Raw genomic sequence first — 26,468 nt, 5'->3', positions numbered from 1 at the left:
TCCATGCTGAAGAGTCTCCACTTGGTGTGCTTTAATTCAATGAAACTTGATATATTTATAATTCTTTGCATTCATACATATAATCTAATACTCACTGACTTCAGCAACCGGATTTCATCGAGTGCTGTTTCGGTGTAATGTTCAGCACTTTTAACTACTTTCATTGCCACAAATTTCTTCCCCCTAAGAAACAAACACAGGCAATTAAGACTACATAGCCTACCCTTACTTTAGGAAGCTAAGGTTTAGCTATAAGATGGTTAAAAAGGACAAATACTGATTTCATGTTTCCCTGTAGCCCAAACAAGCTACTTCTATGGGAACATTTGTACTTGTTAATGATGCTAACTGGCCAGATTTCATTTGTAGGAAGAATAAAAGATCTGTTCTCAGATAATCTCAGTTGTTGAACATTTTCTCTGAGTTAAAATCCTTCTTTTGATTATCTCCCTGAATTTCAAGCAAAACTTCAAAATGAGGATAAATAAGGGGAAAGATATTACCAAATTCCAAGTGTTCTGTGTATCTGTATATAGGCAAAAACTAAAAGGTTAATAGCTGTAATATTTTCCCACAGGCAGCCAGAAGAAATATTTGGGTGAAAAGAAAACGATAAAAATAACAAAAAAATCAAACGACAAAAGCTTTACCAGCATTAATTTAATCACTCTTGTCTCTAAAGTAGAAAGGGAGATATATAATACCGATTCTTCACGAAAGAAAAGTGGTTTCTCCAAGAATATAGAGACTATTGCCAACAACAAAATTCTGATAAATGTATCAGGCTAGAGATAGACTGAAGTCTGGATCAGCAGTGGAAACTCAGACAAACATATTTAGACATCATCTAACTAATTTTTTTACAGAACCACTAAAACTTACTGAATATCCCATGATAACCATACTGTTGAAAAGTGTCCCCAGCCTAACTTTCGGATCACATGATATCTCCCATTGAATAGATCTCCAATTTTCACAAGATGATAACCTCCTGGAAGACACAGGGGAAATCAGAAAAACCAGGACGAGAAACAATGGTAAGAAAAGGCATTTTTACATCACATTTTTTAACATCTATATACCTTTTATCAACAAAAAGTTTCTTTTATACAATCAATTCAACAGAAGAAAGCCTTAATAGTCAAATCAGCCACATAGTATTACTGACTTCATGTTATAAAAAAAGTGAATAAGATTAATGATTTAGATTGAGCCTACAACAGCCTCATCCAAAAACAATAAAAAGGTTGTATATCACAATATTCTTGTCTCTCAATAATCCAATAGGTTTATCTAAACATATATATCTAATATATATCTATTTATAATTACAGTCTCAGGTGTTTTTTAGGAGACAGAATAATTATTTAGCAAAAAACAAAACAAACAAAAACAAGTAAGCAAACGGGATTTTGTTCCTCTAAATAAAAACAAATAGCCCAGGTGCAGTGGCTCACGCCTGTAATCCCAGCACTTTGGGAGGCTGAGGAGGGTGGATCATTTGCGGTCAAGAGTTCGAGACCAGCCTGGCCACAATGGTGAAACCGTGTCTTCTACTAAAAATACAAAAATTGGCTGGTGTCATGGCGTGTGCCTGTAGTCCCAGCTACTTGGGAGGCTGAGGCAGGAGAATTGCTTGAACCCAGGAGGCAGAGGTTGCAGTGAGCTGAGATCGTGCCACTGCACTCCAGCCTGGGCGACAGAGTGAGATTGTCTCAAAACAAACAAAAACAAACAAACAAATGGCCAGGCGAGGTGGCTCATGCCTGTAATCCCAGCACTTTGGGAGGCCGAGGCAGGCAGATCACAAGGTCAGGAGATCGAGACCATCTGGCTAACACGGTGAAACCCCGTCTCTACTGAAAAAATACAAAAAGTTATCCGGGTATGGTGGCAGGCGCCTATAGTCCCAGCTATTCTAGAGGCTGAGGCAGGAAAATGGCGTGAACCCGGGAGGCAGAGGTTGCAGCGAGCTGAGATCATACCAACTGCACTCCAGCCTGGGCAACAGAGCGAGACTCCTTCTCAAAAACAAAAAAACAAAAACACAAAAAACAAACAAACAAAAACAAACAAAAAACCCCAAAAATTAGCCAGGCGTGGTGGTGGGTGCCTGAGGCATGAGAATCGCTTGAATTCAGGAGTCAGAGGCTGCAGTAGGCTGAGACTCCACAGCACTCCAGCCTGGGCAACTCTGTCTCAAAAAACAAAACAAAAAAAACCCTAAAAAGCAGAAAACAGAGGAAGGCCTCAAAAAAGCTGCCAACAGTGGCAAGAATCAAGGTATTTTCATATTTATCTTTGCCAGCTGACAATAAGGGCCACGTTCTTCTCCTAGATGGTATGATACATTCCATTTTGTGTTCCTACCCAAAGACTCTGGAAAGTCTCATCAAGAAACAGAAAAGGTAACAGGCAACCTGATGACACCATTTAAGTGTCTGTAATTCCAGTTTAACTTAACAGCCATCACTATGAGAAAAAAAGTAGTAAGAAGGTATTTTGTAAAAATCTATATGCCAAAATGTTACCATGGTTATATGTGGCTGATAGCATTGCAGAAGGCTTTTACATTCTTTTCTGTTTAACACAGCTCTGGAATTTTCTAAGGTAAATATGTATTATAACTTTTAAAGAGGAAAAAGGTAAAAACATTTAATATAAAATCAAATTAAGTCAGACTAAGAACAAATACTATTTCCTAAGTTTTAGAGAAAAGGATACAAGTAAACAGCAATAAAACTGTGTTTATGCTGATAGATCAAACATCCAAATGAGAAACTGCAAATGGATGGATCATGTCTCACTTCATACCTCCTTATGAACTTACCTTTACAATAATCATTAGGATCTTCCTGCTCATCATCATCAGATCCCAGAATCTCCTCTTCTTGCTCTGGTAGATCACTCTCAGAGTGGGGAGCAGAGCCTCGGTGCTGAGTTTCAGATCTAAGAAATGATACAAAAATGCCCATTCCATTTGGACAGAAGAAAATAAGACATTATCAAATGCCGCCCTCCCCACAAAAAACTAAATCTTCAGATAATATGAACAGAGTATTACCAAGTGGCTGCCTAGGAAAACATTAGCTGTAGTTTTACCTCATGTTAGAAAAATACTTTACAACTTCAGTACATGATAAATCTGAAAAATATTAAAAAGTACAAAGGAGAAAAATTACTTGAATCTCAATATCCAAACATAATCACTGATAAACTACTGAATCTTCTTCCACTATGTTGCTGTATCTTCATAAAAATATTTATCTGTAATCACATACTATACAAACAAATTTGCATCTGGCTTTTTCTATCATAAACTTTTTTAATTTCTATGAAATCTCTTAAATCTTAACATGCAGGCTGGGCATGGTGGCTCATGCCTGTAATCCCAGCACTTTTGGAGGCCGAGGTGGGTGGATCACCTGAGGTCAGGAGTTTGAAACTAGCCTGGCCAATATGGTGAAACCCCATCTCTACTAAAAGTACAAAAAATTAGCCCAGTGTGGTGGTGGGCACCTGTAATCCCAGCTACTTGAGAGGCTGAGGCAGGAGAATTGCTTGAACCTGGGAGGTGGAGGCTACAGTGAGACGAGATACACTACACTCCAGCCAGGGCAACAAGAGCAAAATTCTGTCTCCAAAAAAAAAAAAAAAAAAAAAAAAAGATTTTCACCGTGTTAGCCAGGATGGTCTCGATCTCATGACCTCGTGATCTGCCCGTCTCGGCCTCCCAAAGTGCTGGGATTACAGGCTTGAGCCACCACGCCCGGCCTAAAAAAAAAAATCTTAACATGCTTCCCTTAGAAGTATCACTGCTTACTTTGGCACATTCTGCTCAGTTGGACATTTAACTTATTTCTAATTTTTCACTACTAAAAATATAGTTGTTGAATACTTTTGGATAATCTTTATTCTGTAATTAGAATTATTTCCCTAAAATTAAACCACTAAGTGGGGTTAAAACATCCCTATTTATAAAAATAACATGTTAAATGAGGAAAATTTGGAAAACACTTGTTTCAAGACATAACTATTAACATTTTGGAATATTTCCTTCTAGTCAGTGGCCATGAATGCTTCTAATGATTTTTATGTAGTATGACTGTTTCCCAAAAAGGTTGTACTAAGTTACACACCCCCGCAGCCACACATGGGCTTTTGGTATTTAAATACTACCCCATTCTGAAAACTTAGCTTATTTGATAGGTAAATATTTCATTTTATAATGCATTAAAAATATTTACTGATTTCCTTCTCTATATGTCTTCAATTAGTTATATCACAATTTTTGTGCACTGAGAAGTTCAAGCAGCAGAAAAACCTGAATTTGCATTCAGGCTCTGACACTTATTAGTTGTCTGTCTTCTAGGAGCTTTAAGCAAAAAAAGCAGGGTACCTCTGGGCCTCATGCCTGTAATCCCAGCACTTTGGGAGGCCGAGGCAGGTAAATCATTTGAGGCCAGTTTGAGACCAGCCTGGCCAACATAAAGAAACCCCATCTCTACTAAAAATACAAAAAGTAGCTGGGTGTGGTGGCAGGCACCTGCAATCCCAGCTACTTGGGAGGCTTAGGCACAATAATCACTTGAACCCAGGAGGCAAAGGTTGCAGTGAGCCAAAATCGCATCACTGCACTCTGTCCTGGGCAATAGGCAAGATTCTGTCTAAAAACAACAACAACAAAAACAAAACAAAAGGCAGGGTACACAGCATTCCTTTCAATGGCTAAAGGAAAATACATCTTAAATTTTTCAGTATTTATTTACCTTTTCATCAACCTGTTCCATCAGATTATTTTTTCAAAAGATTCAATTAACAGAAAAACATTTTAATAGCAAAACCAGTTACATGCTATGACTGAGCTATTAAGACATAAGAAATACCTTGATGCGACTAATGATTTAGATTTTTGGTGGCCATTCCAACCTTCCTCAATTCTTGATTTTCTTTTTAATCCCCCAGGGCACACAAAATTAGCTATAAAACTGCACGATTCAATGTTCATTGTAACTGAAAAATGTCTTTGGGAAATTTATTTAGTAATACACTGGCCCACTTTCCTAAGTGGAAATAAGGAGTCTGAATGAACAACAACATTCTCCAATTTGAGATTAAGATGGAATTCTGAAACAGATTCTCTGATTCAAACTTAATGAAAGTTAATGAACTGGGGCGGTTGCAGTGGCTCACACCTGTAATCCCAGCATTTTGTGAGGCCAAGGCGGGCAGATCCCTTGAGCCTAAAAGTTCAAGACCAGCTTGGGAAACATGGTGAAACCTCATCATTAAAAAAAAAAAAAGCAAAAATTAACCGGGCTTGGTGGTGCATGCCTGTAGTCCCAGCTACTCGGGGAACTGAGGTGGGAGGAATGCTTGAAGCTGGGAGGTTGAGGCTGCAGTGAGTCATGATTGTGCCACTGCACTCCAGCATGGGCAACAGAGCAGACCTTGTCTCAAAAAAAGGGGGTGGCGGGAGATTAACTGAAGGCTTGCATAATGGAGTTGACACTGTACACTGCACAGCAGACAGGCTGGTATTTATCTTGCAGGGGAAAAAAGGGAGGTCTATTCTCTAAAGAAAATGAAATAAACTGGAAAGAACAAATGCTGTTAGTGTAGATGACGGTACCCCAGAGTAAAGTTGTCCAGATTCTGGCATTCAGGGGGACCAAACATCACACAGGTACCCTCCTACCTATTTACCCTAAAGAAAAAGCTGGCCAGGCACAGTGGCTCATGCCTGTAGTCCCAGGACTTTGGGAGGCTGAGGTCAGTGGATCATGTGAGGCCAGGAGTTCAAGACCAGCCTGGCCAACATGGTGAAACCCCGTCTCTACTAAAAATACAAAAATTAGCCAGGCGCAGTGGCACGCACCTATAATCGCAGCTACTTGGGAGGCTGAGGTGTGAGAATCGCTTGAATCTGGGAGACAGAGGTTGCAATGAGCCGAGATCATGTCACTGCGCTCCAGCTTGGGTGACAGAGTAAGACTCTGTCTCAAATAAAATTAAAAGAAAGAAAGAAAGAAAAAGCCTTGCTAGGGATGTAGGGTTATCAATCAGGTCTCTAATGCCTCATCCATAAAAATAAAAGGTAACTAAAGATCATTGAACATTTGGGTAAAGTCCACAGCCCCAAAGACAGAGACCAAGATAAGCAATTGGAAAACTGACCCTAGAGGAGAGCTATGCATTCAGGAGAAAGACAAAACTTAAAAACTAGTTAATATGAATAGAGAAATGTTAAATGATGTCCATTTCCATATAGACTATGATGCTGTAGTCTAAAAGACGAGTAAAGTCAGAAAGAAGTTTTAGAAAATAAAGTTGACCATTCCCTAAATGCAGGGGGAAAAAATGCCCACTTATCTCATAATTGCCCATTATCCCGTAATATCTCTATTCAAGATAATAATGCTCAAAAAGAGATGAGACAAACACAATCAATCCAGAAGTTCCCACATCTGAATAATCAGAGTTGCAGAAAGAGAAACTTATCAAAATAGAAGAGATAAAATTATTAAAGAAATTCAAGAAATTTCTGGAGATTGAATGGAAGCTCCACTTAAATCATTATTAGGGAATTTTTAAAATCCCAGTGTTAAGAAGACTCTAAAGGCTTCTAGGAAAAAAAAAGCTAGAAGAGCAGTAATTAGACTGTCATTATCTATCTCATCAGAAAGCCAATACACTAAAAGACAATGAGGCAATGACTTCTAAATTCTGAGGATTTTTTTAAACCTAGTCTAAGTTTCAACAGCATTTGAGAGCAGAATAAAGTTCAAATATGGACAGACACTGAAACTTATCTCTCATTCATCTTGTCTGAAGAAGTTACCTGAGGTCAAGAAAACAAAGCAGTAAAACTGAGAAAGAGGACATAGGATCCATAGGATTCTGTTTTACAGATGAAAAACAGAAGAGCCAAAAAGGAAGTTCCAAGAGCACAACTATAGAGAAGGCCTGAAATGCATTTAATCTGACCTAGAGCCAGAGACCAGAGGGCTCTGAGATATTCCAGGGAAAAAAACAAAGACAAGAAAGTATGCTGGAAGAATCTAACAATATGATAAAAAAAGAGGTAACATAAGGGAGAAAAATGTAATTACAAATTCCAAGAAACAAAATCTAAACAAAAAAAGTTACGTAATTATAGTCACAAGACACAGTCAAAATAACATAAATGCAGATTATTGATTTTCTACTTCAAAATCAACCCAATGATAAAGCACAAAACACTTAATTATGGCTGCAAACTAGAACGTAAGGATTCTTTGTAAAGATTGTAAAGACAGAATTTAGGGGGCAGTTGGGAAAGAAAGAAAAGTCCACCAATATTCTCATATTACAAAGTTAAAGTGCCTACAGTTGATGAAACCAAAAAGAAAGGTTGAGGCATATGCTTGTGTGTGTGTGTGTGTGTTCATTCACAGTTCCTGGCTCATAACTCCCACAGCCCTCATCAGTCTTTTTGTTATAATGTTGGGGCTCCTTAGGTCTCAAAAGCAGGCCTCGGAAAACAGACCTCCTGCCCTCTTTCACCTGCTCCTTTTTCTTCCCACTGCAGTAATGTAATCCTTCCATGTCTTTCCGTAAAGAAATTATCTGACCTACCTTATCTGATTCTGATTCATAAGATCCTCATTTCAGAGGTCCTGCCCCATACCTTGGGGGAACGAATGATGCACAGAGAGGCCAAGAATCTGAACAGACAGGCCCTGCTGGGTTTCTATACTCAGTCTATTAGGTCGTACTCTTTTTGTCCAATCACATTTCTACACAGTTGTCCATGCTTTGTTCATACATATCCAATGAAGTCTCCATGAAAGGCCCAAGAGGATGAGGTATGGAGAGCTTCCAGACAGCTGAATAAGTAGAGATTCCTAGAGGGTGGTGCACCCAGAGAGGGCATGGAAGCTCTCTTAGGCCCTATGCATCTATTCATCTCTATCCTTTGTAATACCCTTCATTTAAAAAAAAAAAAAAAAAAAAAGGCCGGGCGCGGTGGCTCAAGCCTGTAATCCCAGCACTTTGGGAGGCCGAGACGGGCGGATCACGAGGTCAGGAGATCGAGACCATCCTGGTTGACACGGTGAAACCCCGTCTCTACTAAAAAAAAATACAAAAAAAAAACTAGCCGGGCGCGGTGGCGGGCGCCTGTATTCCCAGCTACTCGGGAGACTGAGGTAGGAGAATGGCGTGAACCCGGGAGGCAGAGCTTGCAGTGAGCTGAGATCCGGCCACTGCACTCCAGCCTGGGCGGCAGAGCGAGACTCCGTCTCAAAACAAAAACAAAAACAAAAACAAAAACAAAAACCAGTAAACATGTTGCCCTGAGTTCTGTGAGCTCCTCTAGCAAATTAATTCAACCCAAGGAGGTGTCATGGAAAATCCAATTTATAGCCAGTTGATCAGAAGCACAGGTAAAACAACCTGGGCTTGCAACTGGCATTGGAAATGGGGGAAGGGCAGTCTTGAGGCGTGAGCCCTCAATCCGTGGGGTCTCCAGGAAGACACTGTCAGAACTGAATTGAATCAGAGGACATCTAGCTGGTATCTGCTGCAGAACCGATTGCGTGGTGTATGGCGGGGGAGAAAGTTTCACACATTTGGCACAGGAGTCTGTGTTCATTGTTGTGGTGTGAGAGCAGACAAAACAATTTGAAGTTTTCCTACTCCAGGTATATTAAAGTTATAAAGTAATCAAAATAGATAATAACAAGTGTTGGTGAAGAAGTGAAAAAAACTGGAACCCTTACACATTGCTGGTGGGAATGTAAAATGGCACAACCACTTTGGAAAAGTTTGTTAATTCCTCAAAATGCTAAACATTAGAATTACCATATGACCCAGCAATTCCACTTCTAGGTATATACCAAGAGATGAAAACATGTATCCACACAAAAAGTTGTACATGGATGTTCACAATGCATAGCTGTATGATTTTGTTATCAGTAGTGTTAACCTGCATGGGATCTGGTTAACCTGGAAATGCAGGAACTTACTATGAATTTTTTACTATAAAGTAAAATGCTGACTGATTCCTGGGGGCAGGGTGGAATATACAAATACAGCATTATTCATTAATAGCCAAACAGTAGAAATAATCCAATGTCCACCAACTGCTGAGTATCCACAAAACAAAATTCACATATCTATACATAAAAAGAAATAATGTACTGATACCTGCTTTAACAAGATGAATGAACCTTGAAAACATTATACTAAGAGAAGCCAGCTACAAAAGACCACATAATCATAAGATTTTATTTACATGAAATGTCCAGAAAAGGGAAATCCATTGAGACAGAAAGTAGATTAGCAGTTGCCAGGGTCTGAGTAAAGGGAGTAATGGTGAGTTACTATTAATGGGTTTGGAGTTTTCTTACAGGAGGATAAAAATGCTCTAAATTTAGATCATGGTGAGCTATAACAATTCTGATTATATTAAAACAATGGAACTGTGCACTAGATGGGTGAATTGTGTGTGTGTGTGCGTGTGTGTGTGTTTGAGTCTCGCTCTGTTGCTCAGGCTGGAGTGCAGTGGTACAATCTTGGCTCACTGCAAGCTCCCAGTAGCTGGGACTACAGGCGCCCACCACCACGCCTGGCTAATTTTTTGTATTTTTAGTAGAGACAGGGTTTCACCATGTTAGCCAGGATGGTCTGGATCTCCTGACCTCGTGATCCGCCTGCCTCGGCCTCCCAAAGTGCTGGGATTACAGGCGTGAGCCACCACACCCGGCCTAGATGAGTGAATTTATGGCATACAAATTATGTCTCAATAAAGCTGTTAGATAACTAGGTCCAAATACAACGCTTTATTGAGAGGAAGAGAGAGATAAGTGGTGATAGTACAAGTGAACTATATCTTTCTCAATCATAGCAAGAATTTATGGTAATAGCTAAAGCTGATGAATCAAGGAATAGCAGTAAGTATGCTGGAGATGTGCACGTCTATCCAACTATTAATAAAATAAACAAAAAGCAATGGGTAAAAGTAGTTATTTTAGGAAGCAGGCCTATGTCTAGGGAAAAGGTGAGACAGAGGACTATGTAGCATTTATTTAATTAATTCATTAATTCATGCATTTATTTTTGAGACAGGGTCTTGCTCTGCTGCCCAGGCTGCAGCGCAGTGGTGCTATCACGGCTCCCTCCAGCCTTGTCCTCCTCAGTTCAAGTGATCCTCCCACCTCAGTCCCAAGTAGCTGGGACTATAGGCGTGCACCACCATGCCTGGCTAATTTTTAAATTTTTTAGAGATGTGATCTCACTATGTTACCCAGACAAGTCTCAAACTCCTGGGCCCAAGTGATTCTGCAGCCTCGGCCTACCAAATTGCTGACATTACAGGCATGAGCTATTGCACCCAGCCTGTAGCTTTTATTTAAAAAGGCTTCCACTGTGTATTCTTTTTTTTTTTTTTTTTTTTTGAGACGGAGTCTTGCTCTGTTGCCCAGGCTAGAGTGCAGTGGCCGGATCTCAGCTCACTGCAAGCTCCGCCTCCTGGGTTCACGCCATTCTCCTGCCTCAGCCTCCCGAGTAGCTGGGACTACAGGCGCCCGCCACCTCGCCCGGCTAGTTTTTTGTATTTTTTAGTAGAGACGGGGTTTCACCGTGTTAGCCAGGATGGTCTCGATCTCCTGACCTCGTGATCCACCCATCTCGGCCTCCCAAAGTGCTGGGATTACAGGCTTGAGCCACTGCGCCCGGCCTACTGTGTATTCTATTGCAACAAATTAGAAACCTAAATGTCCAACAAGAGGTGAATAGAATATATTTATTAGCTGCATAAGTCACCTGTATCTGTTTATTTAAATTTGATTACCAATTTGTTCACATAAGGTAAAACCAGTAATTGCTAAAAGGATCATCTACTCAGGCCCCTTGATCAATACATTGCAATATGAATGTTTATTATATTTGAATATGTATCTACACAATGGACTTTTAAAGTATTTATGGCAGCACAATTTTCAATTCCAAAGATATGGAACCAACCTAAGTACCCATCGATCAAAGAACAGATAAAGAAAACGTGGCATCTATACCCCACGGAATACCACTCTGCCATGAAAAGGAATGAAATGTCTTTTGCAGCAACTTGGATAGAGCTGGAGGCCATTATTCTAAGCGAAGTAAATCAGGAATGGAGAAAAGCAGATACTGTACGTTCTTACTTATAAGTGGGAGCTAAGCTATGAGGACTTATACAGAATGATATAATGGACTCTGGTGACTTAAGGTTGAGGAGAAGATGGGGGGGTTAGGGATAAAAGACTACATATTGGGTTAAGTGTACACTGCTCAGGTGACAGGTGCACTAAAATCTCAGAAATCACCACTAAAGAACTCATTCATGTAACTAAAAACCACCTGTACTCCAAAAACTACTGAAATAAAGAAATTATTTTTTAACTATGTATTACTATATTTTTTACAAGCTAATTTAATCACAAAAATTAGCCAGGCATGATGGCAGGCATCTGTGATCCCAGCTACTTGGGAGGCTGAGGCAAAAGAATCACTTGAACTTCGGAGGTAGAGGCAGAAGAATCACTTGAACCCAGGAGGTGGAGGTGGCAGTGAGCCAAGATCATGACATTGCACTCCAGCCTGGGCAATAGAACAAGACTCCATCTCAAAAAAGTTAATTTATCATATTGCCAGGTTCTTCCAGTGTCAAGCATGCCTTCTTATCTGTTTTCCCTAAAACCTCCCTTTTAAAGCCCTTTGACCTCCAGTTCACATTAAACCCCTCTGAACTCCAGTTTACATTTTCCAAAACAAAACAAAAATGTCAACAAATTCTACACAAACACCGGACGCGGTGGCTCACGCCTGTAATCCCAGCACTTTGGGAGGCCGAGGCAAGCGGATGACCTGAGGTCACGAGTTCAAGACCTGCCTGGCAAACATGGTAAAACCCCATCTCTACTAAAAATATAAAAATTAGCTGGGCATGTTGGCGCGTGCCTGTAGTCCCAGCTACTCAGGAGGCTGAGGCAGGAGAATCACTTGAACCCAGGAGGTGGAAGTTGCAGTGAGCTGGGATCGTACCACTGCACTCCAGCCTGACAACAGAGACTCCATCTCACAAACAAAACAAAACAAAACAAAACAAAACAAAACACTGGTGATCTTTAATGAAGCACAGTTAGGCAACCACCACACTCCAGATTTTTTTTCACAATGGCCTACAAGACCTGACATGATCTGTCTCTTCATTGCCCCCTCCAACCCATCTCTCTATACATATCTTCTTAGGTCTGTGCTAAAGTAGCACCCTTTCAGAGAACTTCCTTGACTTTCCTATATGAAACAGCAGTCTTTGCCACATGCCCTCTGCCATTCCCCTTACCCTGCTACTTTTCTTCAGCACTTGACATTTTATTGTCTTCCTCCAGACACTCTCAGAATGTAAGCTTCATGAGGACAGCCTTTTTTTGTTCAATGGCGTATCCTAAATGCCTAGAACAGGGATATGTACAAGGTATTTCTCTTTCGTCTTTAGTTATTATTCATTCTTCAGTTAAAGTCCATTACACCTCTGCCCCCAACAGAACTAGACTGTGAAGAGCCTTAAATGTCAAGCATTGAAGCACTTTACATGGAAGGAAGTGGAGCCATTAGAGTGGCCCTACAAAAGAAATGCTTTAGAAAGATTCTTTTGGAGCCGGGTGCGGTGACTCATGCCTGTAATCCCAGAGCTTTGGGAAGCCGAGGCGGGTGTATCACTTGAGGTCAGGAGTTCGAGATAAGCCTGGCCAACTTAGCAAAATCCCATCTCTACTAAAATACAAAAATTAGCTGGGCAAGGCGGTGGGCGCCTGTAACCCCAGCTACTTGGGAGGCTGAGGTAGGATAATCGCTTGAACCCGGGAGGCGGAGTTTGCAGTGAGCTGGGATTGCACCACCACTACATTTCAGTCTGGGTGACACAGCAAGACTCCATCTTGGAAAAAAAAAAAAAAAAAGATTCCTTTGGTAAGGTGGTTTGTAAAATGTAGGGGAACCAGAAAGCAGAGATGTTGGGGACCACTGCAGAGGTAATAGTTACAGCAAAGGTCTCTGGAGTCAGGAGACTTGAGTTTGATCCTGGCTCCATAGTTTGTACCAGAGCTCCAAAACTCTGAATAAACTGTTAGTGTAAGAAGCTCTCTGCACCTCTTGCCTTATGTGTAAAATGAAAGCAGAAATGATGCCTACCTCATAGGGCATTTGTGAGGATATGTTAATCCTATGGTTAATACAGTGCCTCAACATAAATTTTAGCATTGTAGGTAGAAAATAAAAGAAACAAGCAAGTATTCGTTCATTTATTCAACTTAGTTTTACTGAGTGTCTGTAGATATCCCAGGTACTTTTCTCTAGGCACTGAGAATGCAGCTGTGAGCAAGTATAGGGTCCCTGCCTTCATTGCGTTTACATTCTAGCACGAAGTGACAAAAAATAGCACTAATTTATCTGAACCTATCTGGTTCCTGAGTTTTAGCTGGTGAACAGCAGAAGTTGGGACAGCAAAGTCCTATCTCAGTCTCTCCAGGAGATACACGCTCTACAATGTCGGGTTATGAAAAGAGCTATAGAGAAAAATTAAGTAGGGCAAGGGGACACAGTGTGCTCATGCTATTTTAAGTAGTGTTGTGACATTTGAGTAAGCAGGTGAGCAATGCTGGAGTTTATCTGCAATGATTCAAAATGGTGATTTCAGAAAATAGAAATTCAGGAAGAGGAACTGATTTAAAGATGGTATGTGGCCGGGCGCGGTGGCTCACGCCTGTAATCCCAGCACTTTGGGAGGCCGAGATGGGCAGATCACGAGGTCAGGAGATCGAGACCATCCTGGCTAACACAGTGAAACCCCGTCTCTACTAAAAATACAAACAAAACAAAACAAAACAAAAAAACAACTAGCCGGGCGTAGTGGCGGGTGCCTGTAGTCCCAGCTGTTCAGGAGGTTGAGGCAGGAGAATGGCGTGAACCCGGGAGGCGGAGCTTGCAGTAAGCCGAGATCTCGCCACCGCACTCCAGCCTGGGCAACTGAGCAAGACTCCATCTCAAAAAAGAAAAAAAAATAAAAAAGATGGTATGTTTGGGGTCTTAGAAATGATTTAGTTATGGCTCTAAAAGATGGATTAAAGCTGGGCGTGGTGGCACACACCTGTAGTTCCAGCTACTCAGGAGGCTGAGGTGGAAGATCACTTAAGCCCAGGAGGAGTTCAAGGCCAGCCTGAGCAACATAGTGAGATTTCCATCTCTTACATAACAAAAAAATCTAAAAATTAAAGAGAGAGAGAGAGAGACTAAAAGCTGACTGGAAAAAGCATCTTTGAAACTTTAGTTTACTTACATATAAACTTTAGTCTTTTCTGTCTTGGGAGTGGGGAATGGTTAAGATCTCCTAATGCAGCGAACTACGTTCTGAGGCCTGTATTAGAGGCTGAATTGTGCCCCTTCTAGAAAGATATTTTGGAGTCCAACATACTGGAATCCAATAACTGTGAGTGACATTATTTAGGTGGGTCTTCACAGAGGTAATCAAGTTAAGATGAGGTTATCAGGATAAGCCTGAATCCAATATGACTAGTGTCCTTTTAAAAAGAGGAAATCTGGATGTCGAGAGACACACACATACAGAGGGAAGACGATGTGAAGAGACACAGGGAAAAGATGGCCATCTACAAGGCAAGAAAGAGGCCTGAAACAGATTCTCCCTCACAGCCCTCAGAAGCAATCAACCCTCTGACACCTTTTAGACTTCTAGCCAGTCAGACAATAAATTTCTGTTGTTTAGCCACCCAATTTTTGGTACTGTTACAGAAGATTGAAGAAAATCATGTTTGTACACTTATTTCCCTTAAGAAATCCTAAATCCCTTGAAGGAAAGGACTGTGTTCCAGTCATCTCTGTATCCCTTCTAGAGTTATCACACTTACTTAGATCTGATGCAAAGATTTAACAAGACGCTATTTTAAGTTCTAGCACCTACACACAATGGAACTCAATAAATGCTAAATTTCTCCCACTACCTTTTCCATATATATTTTTCCTGAAAGATTTTTTTCTTTTGCAAATTGACATAATCCTTTACATATCTAATTTTATCTGAACTTAACTTCTGAGACATACTCACAAGTAGTCTAAGTTTCTCAACTCAGAAATCTTAAGCTGCAGCCAGGGTCTAACAATATCAAAATAAAAATTTGAGTGCCTAAGTTTATCAGCTGTTACATACGAATAAATATAATTCAACCCTGATCCTCAGGTGACTATATTCCAAACTCTACCATATATATATGCACATACATATACATGAAATATACATGAAAATGAAACACCAACACATGAGCTAAAACTATTAGTTTGATACACGAATAGTATTAAGAAATGTCACATAGGCTTGGCACAATGGCCCCATGCCTGTAATCCCAGCACTTTGGGAGACCAAGGCGGGAGGAATGCTTGAGCCCAGCCTGGGCCAGATGGCAAGACTCCGTCTCTACAAAAAAAAAAAAAAAAAAAAAAAAAAAAGATTAGCCAGTCTTGGCATATGCTTGTAGTCCCAGCTACTAAGGAAGCAGAGGCAGGAGGATCCCTTGAGCCCAGTAGTGTGATGCAGCCGTAAGCTATGATCACACCACTGCACTCCAGAGCCTGGGCAACAAAGTAAGACCCTGTTTCTAAAAATAAAAAATAATAATAAAATAAAAATTCGAAAAAAAAGTCACATAAAAGACAAAGATAAACCCATCTAAGGTAAAGAAGGAAGCACAAGAAAGAAAGCAGTCATCCGAAAACTGATTTCACCTTAGTACTGGCCTAGGCACTCAACGCAGTTTCATCCTTATAACCTTGCCATCTACAGATAAGGCAACTTGAAGTGAAAGTCAAAAGAAACTGCTCATGTTCACCTAACAATGGTGTTGGAGGCAGGCTGAAATCCGGGACTGTGTAATTCAAAAGGACAAGCTCTTTTTGATAAACAGCATATGAGCATATACCTATATTATCCTTCTACCTAGAAATACTAGCATGAATTACCTAATTTATCCCACCACATTCTTCTAGTAAAGGAAAATGCAAAATACAATTCCTGTTAAATCTATTCTAAAAGGCATAAAAACTAGAAGGGAAATTGTCCTCAAGCTCATATGTAGACAGAAAAAACCTGGCAGCTCTGATCAAATTGCTAGGTGGAGGCACATCAAAAAATGTTCATAAGCTGAAGAGTAGCACCATAATTAAAAGCAAAGTGGGCCAGGCATACTGACTCACATCTGTAATCCTAGCACTTTGGGAGACCAAGGTGGGAGAATCACTTGAGCCCAGGAGTTCAAGACCAGCCTGGGCAACACAGTGAGACCCTTTTTAAAAAAAAAAAAAAAAAAAGCAAAGTGAATGAACAGAAAGATACGGTTGCCTACACGGTAATTGATAATCAGTTACAAAATAAGGCTTACCCTAGTATTTCAGGAAACAAAAGTTCACAAGAGGCTGTGGTGGCTCACGCCTATAATTCCAGCACTTTCGGAGGCCAGGGTGGACAGATTACCTGAGGTCAGGAGTTTGAGACCAGCCTGGCCAACCTGGTAAAACCCCACTTCTACTAAAAATACTACAATTAGCCAGGTGTGGTGGCACGTGCCTGTAATCCCAGCTACTTGGGAGGCTGAGGCACAAGAATCACTTGAACCCGGGAGACAGAGTTTGCAGTGAGCCAAGATTGTGCTACTGCACTCCAGCCTGGGAGACGAGTGAGACTCTGTCTCCAAAAAAAAAAAAAAAAAAAAAAAAATCACAAGACTACCCACAAAAGGACTGTTAGCCTTGTTCAAAATGCATAGGCCTCTATGACACTCAGATCACAAATTTTAGAATTTGAGTACATTAAAAAAGGTTATCAACATGATTGACTACAAGTACCAAACTTCATACTATTGATGTTTGTTCACCAAACAAGAATTGGTGACAATTCTTACGTGGTAGTTAAAATATATATTAAAATTTCTGAAACTTCTTGATATGCCATCCTAAAATACTCATCAATATTATTTAAGGCATTTAAGCCACCAATAAAGTACCCAATAGCAATGAATTACACACCTGAACTTTAAGAACACAAATAAAGGCACTCCATGGTACAAATAAACATGATTTTTATATTATTTTATTATATATTTTTTTGAGTTAGCGTCTCACTCTGTTGCCCAGGTTGGAGTACAGTGACACAATCATGGCACATTGCAGCTTTGACCTTCCAGGCTCAAGCAATCCCACTTCAGCTTTCCAAATGGCTAGAACTGTAAGCGTGCATCACAACACCCAGCTATTTTTTTTTTTTTTTTTTTAAAGACAGGGTCCCACTGAATTGCCCAGGCTGGTCTTGAACTCCTGAGCTCAAGTGATCCTCCCACCTTGGCCTCCCAAAATGGTGAGATTATAGGCACAAGCCACCATGCCAAGCCATGATTTTTATTTATCTAGCTCCTGCCAACTGATTTTTGTGTTTAGTGGAAACATTTTACTACAGTTATCTGAAAATCAAGTGTATTCAAATTATTTTGTGGGCTTCTGGTAACTTTCTGAAGTTATACCTTGTTAAATTAGTTGAAAAACTGGATACTATGGTCTTCACAGTTGATCTTTTTTCAAATTTCCAAAGGTAATCCTCCAAAGAGGCCCTTGGAACCATGGGGCTCTTCCATAACTGTGCTTAATACTATCACTCAGAGACGGAACTTGCAACAGTAGGCCTATTAATGCCTACCTTTCACCATAAAGACTCTGAGGCAAAGATTACATACTACAGGCTGCAAGCCGAATCCTGCCTGTAAACAAAAGTATACAATGGTTTTTAAATAAAGTCATGGGCTGGGTGCGGTGGCTCATGCCTGTAATGCCAGCACTTTGGGAGGCCGAGGCGGGCGGATCACGAGGTCAGCAGTTTGAGACCAGCCTGGCCAACATGGTGAAACCCTGTCTCTACTAAAAATATGAAAATTAGCTGGGCATGGTGGTGGGTGCCTGTAATCCTAGCTATTCAGGAGACTGAGGCAGGAGAACTGCTCGAACCAGGATCCGGGAGGCAGAGATTGCGGTGAACCGAGATCACGCCATTGCACTCCAGCCTAGGCAACAAAAGTGAAGCTCTGTCTCAAAAAAAAAAAAAATAGTAAGTAAAATTAAAAAATAAAAAATAAACAGTCATGGGCTGGGTACTGTGGCTCACACCTGTGATTCTAGTAATCTGGGAGGCCAAGGTGGTGAGAGGATCCCTTGAGGCCAGGAGTTCAAGACCAGCGTGGTTAACATAGCAAGACCCCATCTCTCCAAAAAAAAAAAAAAAAAAAGAAAAGAAAAAAAAATTAAAAATTAAGGGGGCCTGGTGGTGTAGTCCTAGCTACTCCGGAGGCTAAGGCAGAGGGAATGCTTGAGCCCAGGAGTTTGAGGTTGCAGTGACCTATGATCACACCACTGCACTCCAGCCTAGGTGACTGAGACCTTATCCCAAACAAAGAATAAAAAACAGACAAAAGCTGTGAACACTAAACAATCTGAAGAATCACATAAAAACAAAGTTCTAGCTTCTCTTGAAAAAGCTGAAGACGTGGTAATAGTGGACTCATCTTCTCACAGGGTAACAGGAGCTGAGAAATCTTTTCTTCTTTAGATATAAAGAAGGAGGCATACTTCACACACTCTAATAAGCACAGAACCATTCTCTTTTGTCTTACTCATAGTATGCTTCATAAGCCATATTCTAAAAAAACCAACATAATCACAAATTACATACAGTATTTATTTTACGCAATAAGCCTAGATGACCCAAATAATTCTGCAAGACTTGGACTTTTTAAAAAAGTCAAAGATGATGTAAAATGAAAGCAAAATGAAACACATGAATCTGAGAAACTAGGTGGCAGCATAATCCTACAGCAAGGAACTAGTCAATGCAACTACAAAATTTAGTCACTTGATTCTACATCCTCAGTGAACAAAAATTGTTATCTTCCTTAGTAATCATATTGTTGGGGTAGTGCTGGAATTGTAATTCTAAGACTGTTGTGTATACATTGCAAGAAAAAAAAAGAGCAACCATGGTGCTGTTGAGAACTGGGATTTTCAGCGTGGGAGAAAAGAAGAGTGAAATATAAAGTCAAAGAAAAATCCTTGGGTCCTATGAGTCCATGTTTAAGTATAGCATGAACTCATGATTTTTTTAAAAGAAAAAACACAACTTATTTCCTAGCTCTAGTCACAGAAAAGGCCTAGAAACAATGACTAACTAACTCACTAGTAATAAGCTCCTTAAGCACTCAGATTATGTTCTCCAAATACCATTTCCCACTAAAAGGCTTCTCGGAGAGAGAGCTCTTTCCTAGCCAGGGGCAGAAAATGTACAAGATAAGCCTCTAGACATACTGTCATACCAGATTTTAAAAAGCTATCAAAGACATCTCAGGTTGAGTAAAATGAACTCAGGAGCTATCATGAAAAAAAAACTCCAATTAGCCAAACAGTGGACAAGCAATAAAAATAACCACACGATACAACACATATGAATTTTATTATTTTTTTTTTGAGACAGAGTCTCACTCTGTCACCTGGGCTGGAGTTCAGTGACATGATCTTGGCTTACTGCAACCTCCACCTCCCAGGTTCAAGTGATTCTCATGCCTCAGCCCCCTGAGTAGCTGGGATTACAGGTGTGTACCATCACGCCCAGCTGATTTTTGTATTTTTAGTAGAGACGGGGTTAGGCCATGTTGGCCAGGCTGGTGTCAAACTCCTAGCCTCAAACGATCCACCGGTCTCGGCCTCCTAAAGTGCCGAGATTACAGATGTGAGCCATGCATGAATATTAAAAACATTATGCTAAGTAAAAGAAGCCAGTCACTAAAGATCACATATGTTATGACTCAATTTATATGAAATGTCCAGAACAGGAAAATCCATAGGCACAGAAAGTAGATTAGTGGCTGCCTAAGGTTGAAGGTGAGGCAGTGTCAGGAGTCACGGGGGATGACTGCTAATCGGTCCAGGTTTCTTTTGGAGTTGATGAAAACAACCTAAATTTACATTGTAGTGATGTTTGTGCAACTCTATGAACATACTAAAAACCACTGAATTGCACATTTAAAATGAATTTTAATTATACCTCCATAAAACTGTAGGGAAAAAAAATACCCCACTCTAATGGACTGAACCACAAATATGTTCAAATTTCTGAGTTTATTTTCAAATGTTTATTTGTCATTTTGGAGCATGCTAGGGATCTGTCAACTCTCTCTCTGGGTAACCAAAGTTATGAGATAAAGTTTCTCTTTATAGAAGTATTACAATAAATTAAGGAATAGAATATTTCTGAAACCCTAAATAAATTAATGGATCTAAGCAAGGATCAATAGCCACTAACACCAGAAAAGAAGAGACAACCAGAATTGATGCTTCCTGATGAAAGTTTACACTACCACCAATAGGTAGTTTGCCAAAAAAATTTGCAAGGAAAAGAACCACAGAGAACCCACAGAGTAAAAGACTAGAGACTTTTCAAACAAAGGCAATGGAAAGACTTTGTGGATCCTGATCCAAAGAAAATTAGGAAAATTTGAACACAGATTGAATACTTGACATTAACGACTTGTTTAAAAAAATTTAGGGTGATTATACTACTGTAGCTATGCTTTGAAAAAAATTAAGAGTCTATAATTTATAAAATAATATGATGCCCAGGATTTGCTTTAAGACAAGCTGGAGTGAGGCCAGGCGCAATGGCTCACATCTGTAATCCCAGCACTTTGGGAGGCTGAGGTGGGTGGATCACCTGAGGTCAGGAGTTCGAGACCAGCCTGACCAACATAGTGAAACTCCATATCTACTAAAAACACAAAATTAGCTGAGCATGGTGGCACATGTCTGTATTCCCAGCTACTTGGGAGGCTGAGGCAGGAGAATCGCTTGAACCTGGGGGGTGGGGGTTGCGGTGAGCCAAGATTGCACCATTGCACTCCAGCCTGTGCAATAAGAGCAAAACTCTGTCTCAAATAAATAAATAAATAAATAAGATGGAGTGAACACATGAATAACAAGAAAGAGAAACAGCCTTGATATAGTTTGGCTCTGTGTCCCTATGCAAATCTCAAGTCAAATTGTAATCCTCACATGTCAGCAGAGGGATGAAGTGAGAGGTCAATGGATCATGGAGATGGTTCCCTCATGCTGTTCTCCTGATAGTTAGCGAGTTCTCACAAGAGCTGATGGTTTTAAAGTATGGTACTTCCTCATTCTTGCAGACATTCCCTCCTGCTACCTTGTGAAGAAGGTGCCTGCTTCCCCTTGCCTTCCACCATAATTGTAAGTTTCCTAAGCCCTCCTCACTATGCTTCCTGTTAAGCCTGTGGAACTGTGAGTCAATTAAACCACTTTCCTTTATATAGCTTGTCTCAGGTAGTATTCTTTATAGCAGTGTGAAATGGACTAATATATATAGTAAATTGGTATCACAGAGAGTGGGGTACTTCTATAAAGATACTTGAAAATGTGGAAGCGACTTTGGAACTGGGTAGCAGGCAGAGGTTGGAACAGTTTGGAGGGCTCAGAAGAAAACAGAAAGATGTAGGAAAGTTTGGAGCTTCCTAGAGACTTGTTGAATTTTGACCAAAATGCTGATAGTGAGGTGAACAAAGAAGTCCAGGCTGAAGTGGTCTCAGATGGAGACGAAGAACTTATTGGGAACTGAAGTAAAGGTCACTCATGCTATGCTTTAGCAAAGACACTGGCAGCATTCTGCCCCTGCCCTAGAGATCTGTGGAACTTTGAACTTGACAGAGATGATTTAGGGTATCTGGCAGAAGAAATTTCTAAGCAGCAAAGCATTCAAGACGTGACCTGGGTTATTCTGAAAGCATTCAGCATTCAGTTTTATGTATTCAGAAACAGATCATTTGAAATTGGGACTTAATGTTTAAAAGCTAAGTAGAGAATAAAAGTTTGGGAAATGTGTAGCCTGACAATGGGATGGAAAAGAAAAAACCATTTTCTGGGAAGAAATTCAAGCTGGCTGCTAATTACCAAGAAAATAGAGAAAATGTCATCAGGGCATGTCAGAAATCTTGGTGATAGCCCCTCTCATCACAGACTCAGAGGCTTAGGAGGAAAAAGCTGAAAGGGGCTAAGGTACAGCTTGGGCCATTGCTTCAGAGGGTTCCAGCCCCAAGCCTTGGCAGCTTCCACAAGGTGTTGGGCCTGAAGGTGCACAGAAGTCAAGAATTGAATCTCTGTCTAGATTGCAGAGAATATATGGAAATGCCTGGATGCCCAGGCAGAAGTCTGCTGCAGGGTTGGAGCCCTCACGGAGACCCTGTGCTAGGGCCATGCAAAGGGGAAATGTGGAGTTGGGGCCCCCACACAGAGTCCGCACCAGGGCGCTGCCTAGTGGAGCTGTGAGGAGCGGGCCACTGTTCTCCAGACCCCAGAAGGGTAGATCCACCAATAGCTTGCACCATGTACCGGGAAAAGCCACAGGCACTCGATGCCAGTCCATGAAGGAGCTGCCCAAGGCTATGGGATCCCACCCTTGCATCAGCATGCCCTGGATGTGAGACACACAGTCAAAGGAGATTATTTTGGAGCTTTAAAATTTAATGACTGCCTGGCTGAATTTCAGACTTTAATGGGGTCTGTAGCCCCTTTGTTTTGGACAATTTCTCCCATTTGGAATGGGAACATTTGCCCAGTACCTGTATCCCCATTGTATCTTGGAAGTAACTAACTTGCTTTTGATTTTATAGGCTTATAGGTGGAAGGGACTTGTCTCAGATAAGACTTTGGACTTGGGACTTTTGAGTTAATGTTGGAATGGGTTAAGACTTTGGGGGATGGTTGGGAAGGCATGATTGTTTTGAAATGTGAGGACAAGAGATCTGGGAGGGGCCAAGAGTGAAATAATATGGTTTGGCTCTGTGTCCCCACCCCAAATCTCTTCTCAAACTGTAATACCCATATGTCAGGGGAGAGACCACGTAGGAGTGATCAGATCATGGGGGTGGTTCCCCCCACGCTGTTCTCATGACAGTTCTCATGAGACCTGATGGTTTTAAAGTGTGGTACTTCCTTGCACACACTTGTGGTTTTAAAGTGTGGTATTTCCTTGTACTTCTGGTTCTTGTACACACTCCCTCCTGCCAACTTGTGAAGAAGATGCCTGCTCCCCCTTTGCCTTTCACCATGATTCTAAGTTTCCTGAGGCCTCCCAGCCATGCTTCCTGTTAAGCCTGCAGAACTGTGAGTCAATTAAACCTCTTTCCTTTACCCAGTCTCTGGTAATATTCTTTATAGCAGTGTGAGAACAGACTAATACAAGCCTCACTTTTTTTTTTTTTTTAGATGGAGTTTCGCTCTTGTTGCTCAGGCTGGAGTGCAATGGCGCAATCTCGGCTCACCGCAACCTCCATCTCCTGGGTTCAAGTGATTCTCCTGCCTCAGCCTCCTGAGTAGCTGGGATTACAGGCATGCATCACCACACCCGGTAATTTTGTATTTTTAGTAGAGACGGGGTTTCACCATGTTGGTCAGGCTGGTCTCAAACTCCTGACCTCAGGTGATCCACCTGCCTCAGCCTCCCAAAATGCTGGGATTACAGAAGTGAGCCGCCACACCCAGCTTACAAGCCTCATTTCTGAGATGGAGAAAGTTTTAGTGGCCTGAATAGAAGATCAAACCAACCACAACATTCTCTTTAGCCAAAACTCAATCCAGAGCAAGACCCTAACTGTTCAATTTTATGAAGTTTGTGAGAGGTAAGGAAGCTGCAGAAGAAAAATTTGAAGGCAGCAGAGGTTGGTTCATGAAGTTTACAGAAAGAAGCCATCCCCATAACATAAAAGTGCAAGGTAAAGCAGTGAGTGCTGATGAAAAAGCTGCAGCAAGCTACCCAGATGCTAAGATAATTGATGAAGGTGGCTATACTAAACAGAAGATTTTCAGTGTAGACAAAAGAGCCTTTTATTGGAAGATGATGCCATCTAGGACTTTCATAGCTGGAGACAAGTCAATGACTGGCTTCAAAGCTTCAAAGGACAGGCTGACTCTCTTGTTAGCAGCTAATGCACCTAGTGACTTTAAGTTGAGGCCAATACTAATTTACCATTCCAAAAATCTTAGGGCTCTTAAGAGTTATGCTAAATCTATGCTAGCTAAAATCTATGCTAAATCTGCCTGTGCTCTATAAATGGAACAAGAGCTAGATGACAGAACATCTGTTTACTGCATGGTTTACTGAATATTTTAAGGCCACTATTGAGACCTTCTGCTCAGAAAAATTGATTCCTTTGAAAATATTACTGCTCTTTCACAATGTACCCAGTCATCCAAGAGCTCTGATGGGGATGTACTAAGAGATTAATATTGTTTCCATGCCTACTGACATAACATCTATTCTGTAGCCCATGGATCAAGGAGTCATTTCAACTTTCAAGACTTATTATTTAAGAAATACATTTGATAAGACAATAGCTACCATAGTGATTCTTCTGATGGGTCTGGGAAAAATCTATTGAAAACCTTCTGGAAAGGATTCATGATTCTACATGCCATTAAGAACAGTCATGGGGAGAGGCAAAAATATCAACATTAACAGGAGTTTGGAAGAAGTTGATTCCAACCCTCATGCATGACTGAAATGTTCAAGACTTCTGTGGAGGAAGTAACTACAGATGTGGTAGAAATAGCAAGAGAACTAGAATTAGACACGGATCCTGAAGATGTGACTGAATTGCTCCAATCTCATGATAAAACTCGAACAGATGAGGAGCTGCTGCTTATGATGAGAAAGTGGTTACTTAGCCGGGCGTGGTGGCTCACGCCTGTAATCCCAGCACTTTGGGAGGCCAAGGTGGGAGGATGGCTTGAGCCCAGGAGTTCAAGACCAGCATGGGCAACATAGTGAGACCCTGTCTCAAAATAAATAAATAAATAAATAAATAAATAAATAAATAAATAATTTTTTTAAAAAAAGAAAAGTAGTTTCTTTTCTTGTTGTTAAGAGATAGGGTCTCGCTATGTTGCCCAGGCTGGCCTTGAACTCCTGGGCTCAAGTGATCCTCCCACCTCGGCCTCCGAAGTAGCTAGGACCACAGGTGCATACCATCACACCCAGCAGAAAGTGGTTTCTTGAGATGGAATCTACTATTGGTAAAGATGCTGTGAACATTGTTGAAATGACAACAAAGGACTTACAATATAACAAACTTAATTGATAAAGCAGTAGCAGAGTTTGAGAGGACTGACTCCAATTTTGGAACAAGTTCCTCTGTGGGTTAAATACTATTAAACATCATCACATACTACAGAAAAAGCTTTGTGAAAGAAAGGGTCAATAGATGCAGCAAACTTCATTGTTTAAGAAATTGCCACAGCCACTGTAACCTTGAGCAGCCACCAGATCAGTCAGCAGCCATCAATACTGAGGCAAGACCATAGCTGGGTGCAGTGGTTCACACCCTTAATCCCAGCTACTCAGGAGGCTAAGGCAGGAGGATTGCTTGAGGCCAAGAGTTCAAGGCCAGTTTGAGGGCAACATAATGAGATTCCATCCCTGGAGAAAAAAAAAAAAATTAGCTGGGCATGGTGGCATGTGCCTGTAATCCCAGCTACTTGGGAGACTGATGCAGGAGGAACGCATGCACCCAGGAGTTTGAGGCTGCAGTGAGCTATGAGAACACCACTGCACTCCAGCCTGGGCAAGAGTACCAGACCCCATCTCTCTTAAACAAAAATTATTATTGAGGCAAGACTTTATACCAGCAAAAAGATTATGACTCACTGAGGGCTCAAATGATCCTTAACATTTTTTAGCAATAACGTATTTTTAAATTAAGGTCTGTACATTTTTAAAAGACATGACACTACTGCAAAATTAACAGACTACAGTACAGTGCAAACATAACTTTTATAAGCATTGGGAAACAAAAAATTTGTGTGACTCGCTTTGAGGTGCTCTGAACTGAACGTGAACCCACAGTATCTCCGAGGTATGCCTGTAATACTTTAGCCAATTTAAAAATATCCCCAAACTAGTAACAGTGATAGAGAGGATTTGGAGAGCATGAGCAAAAGAGTGGGCCCACAAAATTGTGCCAGTTATTCCACAAGGTCTAAATTGATTTTAGTTGATCATCTTTCTTTTTATTTTTTTGGAGACGGGGTCTCGTTCTGTCACCTAGGCTGGAGTGCAGTGACATAATCACAGCTCACTGCAGCCTCTACCTCTTGGGTTCAAGAGATCCTCTCACCTCAGTCTCCTGAGTAGCTGGGACTAAAGGCACATGCCATCACACCCAGCTAACTTTTGTGTTTTTAGAAGACAGGATCTTGCCATGTTGCCCAGGCTAGTATCAAGTTTCTGAGCTCAAGGTCTTGGCCTCCCAAAGTGCTGGGATTACAGGCATGCGCCACCGTAC

At 40.9% G+C, this 26,468-nt stretch overlaps 1 protein-coding gene across 7 annotated transcripts in view; it reads right to left on the bottom strand.

Moving 5' to 3' along the window:
* LOC105474511 (SRSF protein kinase 1) overlaps positions 1 to 26,468 on the bottom strand; it is a 117,567-nt gene that overhangs the window by 82,448 nt on the left and 8,651 nt on the right. For all 7 annotated transcript variants that reach the window (XM_071097154.1, XM_071097153.1, XM_071097152.1 and 4 more), the window contains 3 exons: positions 2,831 to 2,949; positions 883 to 991; positions 96 to 183 (listed from right to left, as the gene is read on the bottom strand). In XM_071097154.1, coding sequence (XP_070953255.1) covers positions 96 to 183; positions 883 to 991; positions 2,831 to 2,949 — 316 coding nt within the window. The remainder of the gene's footprint in view (positions 1 to 95; positions 184 to 882; positions 992 to 2,830; positions 2,950 to 26,468) is intronic.

The sequence above is a fragment of the Macaca nemestrina genome, chromosome 5 (genome assembly GCF_043159975.1).
Source record: "Macaca nemestrina isolate mMacNem1 chromosome 5, mMacNem.hap1, whole genome shotgun sequence".
NCBI classification, from domain to species: Eukaryota; Metazoa; Chordata; class Mammalia; order Primates; family Cercopithecidae; genus Macaca; species Macaca nemestrina.
Note: the sequence above shows the minus strand (reverse complement) of the source record. Positions and strands in the feature narration are given on the sequence as shown.